At 47.6% G+C, this 13,623-nt stretch overlaps 1 protein-coding gene and 1 pseudogene across 5 annotated transcripts in view; one reads left to right on the plus strand and one right to left on the minus strand.

Annotated features, from left to right (window-relative positions):
* MED17 (mediator complex subunit 17) overlaps positions 1-13,623 on the plus strand; it is a 251,061-nt gene that overhangs the window by 41,322 nt on the left and 196,116 nt on the right. For all 5 annotated transcript variants that reach the window (XM_065438751.1, XM_065438752.2, XM_065438749.2 and 2 more), the window contains one exon: positions 8,547-8,682. In XM_065438751.1, the coding sequence (XP_065294823.1) occupies positions 8,547-8,682 (136 nt within the window). The remainder of the gene's footprint in view (positions 1-8,546; positions 8,683-13,623) is intronic.
* LOC135907111 (uncharacterized) lies at positions 2,419-3,194 on the minus strand (annotated as a pseudogene).

Below are 13,623 nucleotides of genomic sequence, written 5' to 3' on the forward strand. Positions count from 1 at the left end.
TTTTTAGAATCTGCATATTAAAATACACAATGTGTGAAAATTTCGTTGAGATCTGTCCACAAATAAAAAAGTTGTATTTCAAGTGTAGCCTCCCCCCTTAAGGGCAGTTAAAGACATGCATTAATTTTTTTTTTCGGATAGCCATATTTTTCGGATGTTTTTGCGGCCCCTAGCGAGTCCGAAAATGGGACGTTGACTGTACAACTGACCAAGAGGATGCTTCAAATGATCCATGGGGTGAAAGGGTGGTGGCAGAAGGAGGATGAGAACCGAAAGGACCGACGAACTAAGGCAGGAAGCGTGCCGCCCCCTCTTTGAAGGAGCTTGAGCTCAGAAAACAGTGTTAGCTGATGCCGAGATACAGGTGTCCCTCATCCAAACCAGAATAAACTCTTTAAAGCAGTGAAACCCAACACTGAAATGTTGTGTATGGGCTGAGAGTATGTCAGGACTGTTGTGGTTGGCTTCCCAGCTGCAGAGAGAGAATCTTGATTGTGACAAAGTTCAGGCCTCATACCGATGAGCTTGCTATCAGTTGATAGAAATATCTCATATTAAAAAATATTTGCTCATGTATGCATCTCCTTTTCATTCGTATTTGAAAATGTTCGTCTCAATTTGGAATAGGTTTTACCACTTCTTTCGCTGTGCATTTTACTAACACCGTCCTTCTGTTTTGTTTTTAAATAAAATAGATATTACTTCTTACTATTCAAATTGGATTGTTATTTTTTTGTTTCAGCATGCTTAATAGAGAGTGACAGCATTCGTGCAACATGGTGTCAGCCTGTCTTGACATATTAAAACAAAGTTCTGGCTCATTCAGGGAATTTTGCAAAGGTGCTCAGGGAAAACCTGGAAAAATCAGGGAATTTGGAAATGTGAACTTGGTAGACACCCTGGAATCGCAATGCAACCACTGCGCAGGTCTCGGCAGAACATTTTCCGCGTCAGTAGGGAGCACATCGGAAGGCGACAAATCTTAGGCCTCCCGGCACCCGCTTACCGGCATTCCCCAGAGCAGTCTGCACGGGCACTGTCGGCGCTATTAGACCCTTGACGCGATGTTTACGTATGCCGTGTTGGATCACCGAAACCTCGACACAGCACACAAAGCAAACACCACCGTGCCGACACCAGTCACACAAACGAAAAACGTGGCCTGCTCGCAGCGTCTTGCGCGAAGGAACAAATCAGCTGCTGGATTGTTTTGACATGGCTTACTAAGCTGAAACCGGAACTGCTGCAGAGCCACTCTAACCAGGCAGAAATGATCATGATGAGCGGGGATTTCCAGTAGCGCCACTTCGTGGGGCAGCAAGGAAGCTCCGTTCAAAACAAACATGGCGTTCAGCAAGTCGAACCATGTATGGAACCATGCACCGGTCAGAGTCGGTGCATGGTGCTCTCGACCGAGTTGGCTCAAGGAGTGTCAGAAAAATCAGACGAGAGGTAGCAAGGTGTCCGAACTTTCAGCAGTTGTTATACATTATGGTCTATGGGGAGAATGGTGGTGCCGCGAAGCTGACCGAATAATCGGGCATGTCCGAATTTTTGGAGTCCGGAAAATCGGTCGGCGACTGTATAGATATTGGTAGTATATGTTAAATAAACGGCTTTTTACTTCAGGACGGCTGGAGTCTGACTTCTACCTTCGGTCAATACCACATTGGCGACGAAGATGGGATGCGTGAACACCTTAGCAAGACCCAACTCGGGACTGAAAAGTGAACTGAACTCATGTGCTAAGGCTGGCGGAAGCGCTTTGTTACGGGGCTGCGTGTTTGACGGTGTGGAAATAGAACAGGATAGCGGGTCAACAACAGTCGGCTGCGGAGCAATGGACGTGTATAAGCACTTGAGAGCAGAACCATCAATGTGAAGATCCAAGTCTTTAATGCCGTCAAGACCGATCAGACAAGTTCCTCGGTGAACAACATAAAAACATAGCGACACTGTGCGGCCTTTAAACCGAACGTCTGCCTGGAAACAACCTAGCACTGGAATTGGCCGTTGAGAGTAGTCAAACAGAGTAACATGTGGAGCAGGCAGGAGCGGAACGCTCTGAAAATATTGACTGAATTCTTGCTCCGACAGGATTGAAACAGACGACCCTGAATCAACAAGAAATGTCAAAGTGGCATTTGCGACTTTCACTTGAATATGAATTCCGCTACGCACGGAACGTAACGTTGCACAGTCAAAACTTCCTCAGCACTGCTGGATGACAAAACATCTTCATGAAATTCAACTTCATGGACTTGGCCTTGCATTTGGGTTAGCTTGCGGTTGCATACCCATTGAAAGTGGCCCTTGCGACCGCAAAACGAACAAGTCTTGCCATATGCTGGGCACTGCGGCGCTGACGCAATGTGGTCCCGCGAGCCGCATCGGAAACAAAGTAGCGAGCCGGAATGGCTACTCTGTTCTCGGTTCCGCTGAGGGGGGGTGGTTCCGTTGCAGCGCACGTGAGCCGCCCGCGCTCCTCGTTAAATTCTGCTCTAAGGTGGCTGCCGGTTGTGAATTCCTTTTTCTCGAAGAATGCGACGATGGTTTTCGACGCTGCCACAATTAAATTGCTTCGATTGAAGCAGAAAGTTCCTTTAGCTCTTCAGCCGCCTGCTCAAATTGAAGTGCAATTCGAACAGAATTCTCGAATGAAAGTGTGGAACTCTCGAGCAGTAACTGCTCAGGCTCAGAGTGGAAGCTACGCCGGCAACGGATTGGTCTCGCAGAGCATCATCTTGCGAGGCAAACGAACAATGTGACGCTAGCTCCCGTAGAGCGGCAACAAAGTCATGAACGGACTCGCCTGTGTGTTAGCTGCGGCGGTGAAAGCGATGACGCTCGATGATAACGTTGCGCGACGTCGAAAACTGGTGTCGTAATGCGGCGAGTGCAGAGTCGTATACGTCAGGAGGGGCCACGACAAACTTGTCATCGACGAGTGCTGCCGCACTTGGTGCGGCCGGTGCTGCGGCGCTGGCCCCTGCATGTAGCGTCTGATAAATACGCTGGCCCTCCGCCCCCAAACAATGCAGGAGAATAGCCTTGCGTTGCTCCGGCTTGAATGCGGCGGCTCCAGATGCCAGCTAGTACACGTTGAACATCTGCTCCCACTGCTCCCATGGCAATGAGGGATGGCCGGGCGTCGGAAGGAAAAACGGTGGCGGAGCAAGCCCTGTGAAACTCATGGTGGGCGGATACGGGCGACCAGCGGGGCTGAGAGTACGTTCACGACATCCTCGTCGCCAATGTGACGTCCAACGCGGCCGACTCGAGAGCCACGTTCCTGAGGCGCTGCAGCCTGCCACTCCGCAGCCGCGGTCTCCTGAGGCACTACAGCCTGCCACGCCACAGCTGCTGTCTCCCGATGTGCTGCAACCTGCCATGCTACAGCCTCCTTCTCCCAGGACGCAGGCACTGTGTCCTGGCATACCGCAGCAGCAGTCAACAAGCCCATCGCCAGTGCGACGTCCAACGCGGCCGACTCGAGAGCGCCGGCCACCGGCTTGGCTCCAAGACTATCAGACCAATTAGTTGGCGGTCTGACATTGTGTACATAGGTTGTAAATATGTGTAAATAAGTACAGTGTGCATGCTTTGGGGTTTTCCTTACTAATACTTACTAACAACTAACCACTAAAAATAAGGGAGGGAATATGTTATATTCAGTTTCATTATTCATTTCAGTTCTTTATTCCCCAGGGGGCGCTTCTGTTCTTCATTATATATATTGGTTCTATATGTTAAACGGCTTTTTACTTCGGGACGGGTGGAGCCTGACTTCCACCTTCGGTCAATACCACAAGGTGGTTTTTCATACTTGTCGGTTTCTGTGTGCTTGGTGATTACTGTAAATTCTGATGAATGCGACGAAGCCATTGCCGGTGTTGCCGAAGTTTGGAGCGAGCTGTCAGAATTTCCGGAAGCTGTTGACGAATCAACGGTGGACGAGTTTGTGAGTGCAGATGATGGGTCACGACCACAGGAGAACCCGAAAACGAAGACTACATCGCCGACATTGTACCGGGCACAAGTGAATGTGGGCACAATGAGGAAAGCAACGACGGTCCTTTGCCCACATCCTCCGAAGTGATTGGTGCTTTCGCACTAGGCCGGTGCTTCTGCGCGAATGTGGAAGGTTGCAGCCTCAGCTGCTCAGACTTCTTTCTTGGGGAAGTGCGTGCATCGCAGGCAGCGAAATTGCCCAAGGAGAAGAAAAGGCACGACTAATTTATACGAAACTAAGCTAGTTTCATCAATAAAGTGATTTTATAAATGGTACATGCTCTTATGAAATACAGGTATTTACCAGGCTTATATTGAATTATGCTCTATATTGAACTGATAGGCGTTTTATGCGAGTTCGATATAACTGGGTTTGACTGTATGTGACAATGGTGGTACTGAGTGCTTCACTCTGACAACGGATGGGTGGACATCAAGGGCCGGCGACAGCTACGTGTGTGTTACGGCCCACATGATGGATCGCGACTTCAAACAGCACGTATACATCCTCGCCTGCGAACCAATGCCACAGGAGCATACTGGAGAAAATATAGTTCAGTTTCTCCAAGATGTGATCAAAGAGTGGGGTCTGCCGAATAACATCCAGACTTTTGTCATTACTGACAAGAGTAGGAACTTCGTTTCAGCTGTTGCCAAATTGCAGTGGTCAGGACTTCTCTGTTTTGCGCATACCCTGCAGCTGTGTATAAGTGATGCTAAAAGGGAAGTGGAAAGTTTTTCCCAGCTTTGTGCGAAGTGTCGAGCGATTGTGGGTCGCTACGAGAGAAGCGCCCGTGCACGTGTACGGCTTATAGACATTCAAAAGGACATGCACATGGTCCAGCATGAAGTGATTCAAGACGTCTCCACACGCTGAAACAGCGAGTACGCGATGATGGAGAGACTTGTCACACTCCGTGCCCCTACTTCAGTTGAACTTTGCGAATGTGATGTGGACATTTTGAACTCCAGAGAATGGAGATGAATGGCTGCAGCTGTAAATGTCTTGCAGCCCTTAGACCAAGTAACGACCGAGCTGTGCGCAGACCGCTACCCTACACTTTCCCAAGTGATACCTCTAATGCATTGTACACAAGTGGTGCTGCATCGGCATGTGTCTGAAGGTGAGGAAGCAGCATCACTTGCAAAGAGCCTTCTGTGCAGTCTTGCAACAAGGTTCCCTGGCCCAAGAATGGCACATGTTCCAGCAAATGCAATGCTAGTTGGCCCTCGCTACAAAGACGTTTGCTACACTGAAGAGAGCCAAAAATGTGGGCAAAAGCCACACTTTTAACTGCAGCAAATGAGCTCATGCCAGCCCAAACGATTGTGCCCGGACATCTGTTTGCCAAGACATGGAGAAGCCTCCAGCTAACACTCTGTGGAGTGTTTTTTCTTCATTAAGCTCCAACATAGTGCAAAAGAATGCACATGAAAGTGCTCCTTGCCAAGTGGCAGACTACTTGGCTACCCCTGTGCTTCCAAGGTCAGAAAACCCTTTGGAGTGGTGGAAGAGCCATGGCAGCCGGCTGTACCCAGTGCTGGCCAAGGTTGCACAAAAGTGCCTCTCGATTCCTGCCACACAGGCAAGGAGTGAGAGGCTGTTTTCAACAGCAGGAAATGTTGCTAGCAGTCGGCGGGAACTGCTGCTTCCATACCACGTGGAGCAGCTGATATTTTTGCATGAAAACTTGCGAATGCAGTAAAGAAAAGCAGTGTGTCATTTCTGAATAAAATTCAACTGTTAATAATTGTCAATTTCACAAAATGCTGTACCTACATGTGTTCTAATTCTTTAAAATTGTGTAAATTAGTTGGGTCATGATAAAAATGCCAATTTTTAAAAATATGTGATATATACTACTCGAACTATTTGATTCTAAATTATTCGACCAAGTCACTATTTGCTTCGAACTCACTTCAAGCCTCAGATTCACTTTTTGCCCATCCCTAGCTTTGACTGATTTTTGGGAAAATGTTCTTTCTATAGGCTCGGTTCTGAATGCAAAAAATTTATTCCCTGGAAATAAACAGACCATGTACTTATACGGCTGTTAACACATTGTTTTAGATCCATTTGCTTTTCGTCTTCTAATGTGTTTTTATTTGGCGCCCATCGCAGCAGCCACGAGTGCATATTCATAAGAGCAAACACCGCTGGCATGCAGAGAAGCATAAAGAGAATGTGTGAAGCATTAAATTTTGATCGAACTTCTTGTGCAGCTTCCACAGTGTTGCACCTTGTGTATGAAACGGAGGTACAGATAAGTTGGTGATGGCAGCGCCACCAGCCACCACAGCATCACAGATTGGCACTTTCTTCGATGACTGTCTCTAAAATTAGTCCTCTTGTTTTTATTTTTTCTAGTGCAAAAATTGCACGATAAGCACCTTTCTTTGTCGTATCATGAACTCATTGAGGGCTGCTAGTTGGCATGTGTTTTGTTGGAGAGAGAGAGAGAGTAAACAGGATGCCAGGCAGTACATAACAGAAGCTTGAGCACAAAGAAACGTACATGCAACTGGATAATTTTATTCATTCAAAAGAAGTCGAACAACTACAGTAGATAATATGTTTAATGTTTATAATAAAGTGGCCATCGATTGTCTCAAGTGGGTAGACCACGGCAGTAGCGCAGATTGGCCACTTTCATTTATGTCGCAAAGAGCTTGGTTCCTGCAAATGTTAAGTGTAGCTTTCCCCCCAAACCTGGGTTCATTTTGTAATCTGCTCCCATAGAGAGCACATACAGGTCGTAGGTATCAAGGTCGTAGGTGCCTTTATGCGGGCGAACTCCAAAGTGTGTCGCAATAATTTCCACACCCGACGTCTTGTATTGCTGCTATATAAACTGATACCAATAGGAGCTGATTTTGGTTATTCGTGCCTCTTCCAGTCTAGATTGGAGCCACTGAAGTTGTGTTTTTCATACTTTTCAGCTTGTGTGCAGTGCACTGTGCTTGTTTGAAGATGAGATCGTGGCACCATGTGCTGTTGCATGGGTAGAGTACTGCAATATTGGAGGCCATGAAAATTGAGCCTCGTGCATAACTCTGTAATACTATCGGGAAGACACTTAGCAAAGACATAATGGTCGCATATTACTTCCTGAGCAGTTTCCATACCACAGTCAAGCCGTAACAGGAGCTGTTCTTACGTTTATTGTTCTTCGCACCTTTCGTACTAAGTCCTAGTGGATGGTGTGATCTGGCCACCACTTGTCAGAGCAGTGTTATAATAGCGACACTTAATAATTGGTGCCCAGAGTATGCTGGAACAGCTTGCAAAGCAATATTATCGTTGTGCGAGGAAAGTAAGAATGCTTTAAAAACAGAGCCTGTAACAGATGTGTGTGTGTCCCGATCTGTGGCATAGTAAGCACCAATGAGTGCCCAAGTTGGCGCTCTGCTCACAATATTGTTGCGGTGCATTTGGAATGGACCATGTGCGCAAGAGGGAGATGAAGAGGAAGTGGTAGACTGTCTCCTGGAGCTGTGACCTTTGTACCAGCCTTCGCAATTACCACTAACATTTCCTATGTAAATAGTTGTACATAGATTTGTGCATCGGGCTACCTCTTTGTAATGTTTGGTGAAGGTGCGGGGTAACGAATCGGAAAGGAGCTTCGCAGTTCTTTACCAATGTCGCAGGAGACTGTGCCTGATTTTGAATGCCGAGGAGGATGATTTTTTTGAATGCCGAGGAGGATGTCTTCTTCTTTGAGAGAATACCTTTACATTCCACTAGATATCTCCACATGCCAACTATAAAGTCTGGCTGGTATTGTTACCAAGTATACTTACGAAGCTCTTTGGTCAGACCTGGTTCTTGTGCCAATAAACCCAACATCTTCATTGCTCACCAAGTTCAAGGGCTGGCTTAGGCCTCTTTGCCTAGATACTACGAGTGCAACTGGTGCTGCATCTAGTGGCTGATAAGTGCAGGTCACCATTACATGTCATTTCGCTTTGCAACTTATTGGGATAGGGTAAAGAATGCAGAGGTCTTCCTTGAAGCTATTGTATGTTTGCTCAGTGAAATCCACCTGGGGCCGCTTTAGTTCAGCTGGCTAAAACTGGAGGCCCCTCTATTGGGTACATTTGGGGTTTTATGTTTCAGAATCCAAGCACAGTTACTGGCCACAAGTGGGGAGGGGGTGCCTGCTAATTATCCCATCGTGTGTTGACAACAGAACTAATTGCATAAGGACACTTTTCTTTCAGGACCACATTAAAGAAACAAAAGCTTACCAAACAGCACCTCTTTAGTGCCAGATATTTAATTTTGAGCTCTTTATTGGATGATGAATGGTGAAGCATTGAACTTGATTTTGCTACTCAGTGGTAGCATTTAGTTAGCACTAGCAGACCTGGAGCATGAACTAAAGTTTCAGAACTGGTATGATTGAAGAACTGCAGCCAAATTTGCTGTGTGGACGAGGGATGGGAAAAGTGAGACTTGTTTGGGAAATCCTTGTTTTTCTAAATCCACCAAGGTGGTGTGCCGCATTGTTCGCCATGCTGTTCACGCGCAGGTCGGCCCTGACGGAGGTGAGCGTGCTGTGTGATGTGCTGGGTATTGCCCGCCAGAAGCATTACCTGGTGCTGGACCCGGTCTCTCAGGAACCATCAGAGCACCGACCCGTGGCTGTGCTGGTTGCCAAAAAAAAGGTTGCCTTCTTCACTACTGCCTTCGTCCTGCCGGTTTCTGTTGGTTTCATTTTCAGTTTGATTCGTAAAAAATGTGATTTCATAGAAATGTGACTCGTAAAAAAGTGATTCGTTTCACTTCAACCTAAGTCGGCATACAACAGTTGGTTGCAGAGCAGCAAACTTGCTGTGTTCCAGGTGATTGATTTTCTCGCATATTTAGAGGCAAGAGACGCAGCACTACACGAGACGCTAGCTGTGGTCGGGTCGGCGTCCTTTTGCACCCATCCCCCCCTGGCTTAGAAAGGGCAGAAACAAGTTTTACATGTAATAACATAGTCATTATTTTTTATTACAAACTTTATTCCAAGCCCTTTTTTTAATGTTAAAAAGTGGATTCTTTTACGTTTCGCTTATAAAAAGACTCTTGTTGTTGTTTTGCTTTCAAACGTTTTCTATTTTCACCACTGCGGCGTCCCGAGCACACAACCCAATGCTGCTCTTGTCCCAGTTCAAAAACTCTGATGCTCCTCCGAACCCAAGAGCAACCGGCGCAACGCGGCTTGAGGGCCCAAAATCTTGGGGCTCCACTTCTATAAATCGTTACGGGTGGCAAGCATTCCACGACAGCTTGCGGCCCATTACTGCAATGGCCACACTACCTAGGCAGTGCTTTGTCGGGCGTTGGCAACTGCAGTTACGGTTTGGTGCCGAATCGACGCAAATCTATTCGTAGCAGCCACACGACACTCGGAAAGCCGACAAACTGCTTTGCAAACAACGAAAGGGAATGAACGGCACAGCAACGTTTAGTTCAACTTGCTCTTGGGCTAGTTGGTAATTTGTCATGGTGAAGTAATTAGGTGCACATTCTTATATTCATGCACAGATGCATACACTCAGGAGCACTCCCCACACTGTGTGTGAATGCCGAAGGGAAAAATTGCACCTCGTTACGTTGCTATGGCAACGAAGTTCTTTGCGGCTGCCACCTCTGAAACGCGCCATACTGCGGCCTCTTGTTCCCGATGCTGTTCGTTGACACACATCGGTATCTTTTTGTAGCTTCTAGCAACCCCTCACAGGACAATAGCTTTGGATTTAATCAGTGGGCACTCAAGTGTCATGGCCAGTTTTATGCATTTGCACAGTTGGCGGATGAACTAGGAGGGGGGCGAACGAGCATCGTGCGAACTTGCCGTGATCCTTTAGATTTCAGAACCTAAAAGGTGGCAAATAACGCCGAACCTGACAATAAAATCGGCCCCGACAGTGCCTAAACGGAGATAGAGTCACGTGATGCGTGGTCCTTTCCTCTGTCGCACAAATTGGCCTTGCAATAACTCACCTGCTGTAAAGTTGGGAGAGCCCTTCTGTATTTTGGATAAAAATGGGAAAGCAAAACTTTCTATGCAAAACACAGGTCCACTATTAAACAGAGAACATCATTGGTATTCAGTACAATGGGAAGTCACTGATTCATTAATTTCAGAGAAAAGAAAGCAATTTAATATATTGTTAAGTTGCAGAAGTCACATATACAGATGTATTTACGATACTTACACGCGAGACAATGATGCATTAACAACATGGCTGTAAAGACCAATTCCACCCCTACACGTCAAATCGTCTTCTTCTGACTGGCGCCACTCTTGGTTGCGTCATCAAGGCACCATCTGGGTGCTAAATATAAGTGAGGTGAACTCGCGGCAAACCAAGGCTTCACATGGGATGCATGCACAACGTCCGGGGGGGCAGGCGAGTCCAGCGGAGTAATCTCGTAGTTCACATTGCCAAGCTGATGCAATATTGTGTGGGGCCCTGTGCAGCGCAGCAGCAGCTTTTCAGACAAGCCGATGCGGCGACATGTCGTCTATAGGAGGACAATAGAGCCAGGAGGGAAATTGAACGTCCCGATGTCAGCTGTTGTGCAGGATGTTCTGCGTGGCCTGAGACTCGGGGAGCTGGTAGCTGGCAATCTGACGCACCGTGTGGGCCTGGGTGAAGATGTCTTGAGCATATTCAGTGGCAGTGTTCGTCGAGGAAGGAAGCAGCTTGTCAAAGCGCAAAGAAGGGTGGCGGCTGAACAGAAGGTAAAAGGGTGAAAAGCCAGCAGTCACGTGACAGGATGAATTATAGGCGAAAGTAGCGAAGGGCAACATGCTGTCCTAATCACTGTGGTTGTCGGAAACTCACATCGACAAGCATTTCTGTCAACATGCAATTGAGCTGCTCCGTCAGTTCATTTGTATGGGGGCGCTGAGCGGTGGAAAGCTTATGCTCGGCAGAACAGAAGCGAAGTAGGTCTTCAACTACTCGGGACAAGAAGGTGCGGCCGCAATCATTGAGGAGCTGCGGGGTTGCACCGTAATGGAGAGTGACGTCAAGTAAAAGGAAATCTGCCACCTTAGTTGCACAGCTTGTGCGTAAATCTTACGTGATCGCATACTCGGTCGCGATTTCGACGTTGGAAAAGGACCGAGCTGATCGACACCGACGCGAAAGAATAGCTCTGAGCGCACGCTGATGGGGTGGAGGCATCCAGTGGGAAGCACAGCAAGTTTTTTGCAGCGCTGACAGAGTGCACAGGCTGTAACGTAGCAGTGCACAGAGCGGTACAGACCTGGCCAGTAGAAGCGGCGCCGTACACGGTCATTAGTACGCGAAACGCCGAGATGACCTGCAGTAAGGGCGTCATGCAACTGCTCAAGTACTTGTGGACTGAGATCACGTGGTACAACAAGTAATAATTCTAAACCTTCAGCTGCAATGGTAGAGAATGTCGTTGCGGAGCACGAACATGCGCAACGTGGGCTCTAAATGTACAGGATTGAGACGATCGACGAGGACAGGTAAGCAGTTATCATGCCATTGTTCAGAGTGGATGTCCTGCAGATCAGAAATGGCCAGGACGCAAGAGTCGGTGCCATGTGCATTATATTCAGTGCTGTTGACAGCATGACAGGAGAGGCAGTCGGCGTCCTTGCGGAAACGGCCTGACTTGTGTGAAACCGCTAATTAATATTCTTGTATCCATAGTGCCCATCTACCGAATCATCCAGTTGGGTCTTCAAGTGAGGAGAACCAGCACAAGGCGTGGTGATCAGTAAGCACAGAAAATGTGCGGCCCTACTAGTAGGGGCGGAATTTGGCAACTGCCGAAACTAACGCCAGGCACTTCCTTTCGGTAATAGAAAAATTCCTCAAGGCAGGTGACACGCAGTCGCTTGCATATGCAATTATGCACTCTGTGTTACGCTGCCATTGAACCACCACCCCAATTTCATGGCCACTGGCATCTGTGTAAAGTTCAGTGGTGGCAGATGTATCATAATGATCCAGTAATGGTGGAGCCATGAGCAAGCGTACGAGGGTGGAGAAGGCTTTGGTTTAGCAAGGCCCTGTGTGAAAGCAACGTCCTTCTTTAAGTCTGTGAGTGGGCGAGTGGTTTCAGCGAAATTCTTGATAAACCGACGGAAATACGAGCACAGCTCAACAAAGCTTCTTATATATGCGGCGGAAGATGGAACAGGAAAGTTGTGGACAGTGCGAATTTCGTCAGTGTCAGGTTGAATGCCAGCAGCACTGACTAGATGAGCAAACACGGTAATTTGACGACATTCAAAGTGGCACTTGGACGAGTTAAATTGCAGGTCGGCGTGTTGGAAAACAGCAAGAATAGCTGATAGACGCGTTAGATGACTCGTGAAAGCTGGTGAAAAGACCATGACATCGTCTAGATAACACAGACATGTGGACCATTTATAACCGCAAAGTAAGAAGTCCATCATTGCCGGGGCATTACAAAGGCCGAACAGCATAACCTTGAATTGGTAGAGGCCGTCAGGTGTTACGAAGGAGTTTCCTCACAGTCCATGTCATATACCGAGATTTGCCAATAGCCTGATGGGAGGTCTATCGATGGAAACTACCTGGCTCCGTGCAAGCAGTCCAAGGTGTCATCAATACGCAGCAAGGGGTAGACATTCTTGCGTGTGATTTTGTTGAGGTGTCTGTAATCCAGACAAAAGCGCTAACTGCCGTCCTTTTTGAAAAAGACAACAGCGGACGCCCACAGACTGCATGATGGCTCGATAATGCCTTTAGTCAACATCTGATCGACTTCTCGTTGTCTCAGTTGTCGTTCAGTATGTGAAACACGGTACGGCCTGCGGTGTATCGGGTCGGTGTCTTCGGTGTAAATACGATGGGGGACCTCGGATGTTTGGGCTAAAGGCCGGACGTCATGGTAAAAAATGACGCCATAAATTTCAAAGAGATGGTGGAGGTCAGCAGCTTGTGCTGGAAGATCAGGTGCAATCTTCTTGGTAAGTTCATCTGTGAGAATCGGTGAATCCCTCCGAGGTTGCTGTAGAGGGCGAAGGAATTTCGGTGTCAAGAGCCGATATCTCACAATCGTGCGCAGGCAAGATGTCGCCCGAAGACATTCCTCTGGGAAAAATTTGAGTTGAGCAGTTAAAATTAAGTAGAGGGAGCGAAGTCTGATTGCCTGTAGCAGTGAGCACGGTATGCGGAATGGCCAAATTCCTTTCAAGCTGCATGTCAGCGGTGGGACATAGCACATAGACTCCATCACGAACAGTTGGGAACGACAGTGGAGGGACGGATGTAGTGGCTTGAGGCGACAGGTGGATGCCTTCGGGAGAGCATAACCGCGGTTGTATGACTCATGGACTATAGGAACCGTGGGGCCGTTCAAGCTGAATGGAAAAAAAAATATAGGAAAAAAAATCTAAGCCGAGTATAACATCGTAAGGACATTGTTCCAAAACGGCAAACAAAACACTCATTAGGTGCCCCACGATGCCAATGCGAGCGGTGCATGTACCAAGCACGGTAGGCGTTCTTCCATTGGCGATGTGGAAGGTGCTTGATGCAGCGGGTGCAAGAACTTTGTTCAGGTGTTGGTGCAATTGGGCACTCATCACGGATGCGTGCGTG

The sequence above is a fragment of the Dermacentor albipictus genome, chromosome 7 (genome assembly GCF_038994185.2).
Source record: "Dermacentor albipictus isolate Rhodes 1998 colony chromosome 7, USDA_Dalb.pri_finalv2, whole genome shotgun sequence".
NCBI classification, from domain to species: domain Eukaryota; kingdom Metazoa; phylum Arthropoda; class Arachnida; order Ixodida; family Ixodidae; genus Dermacentor; species Dermacentor albipictus.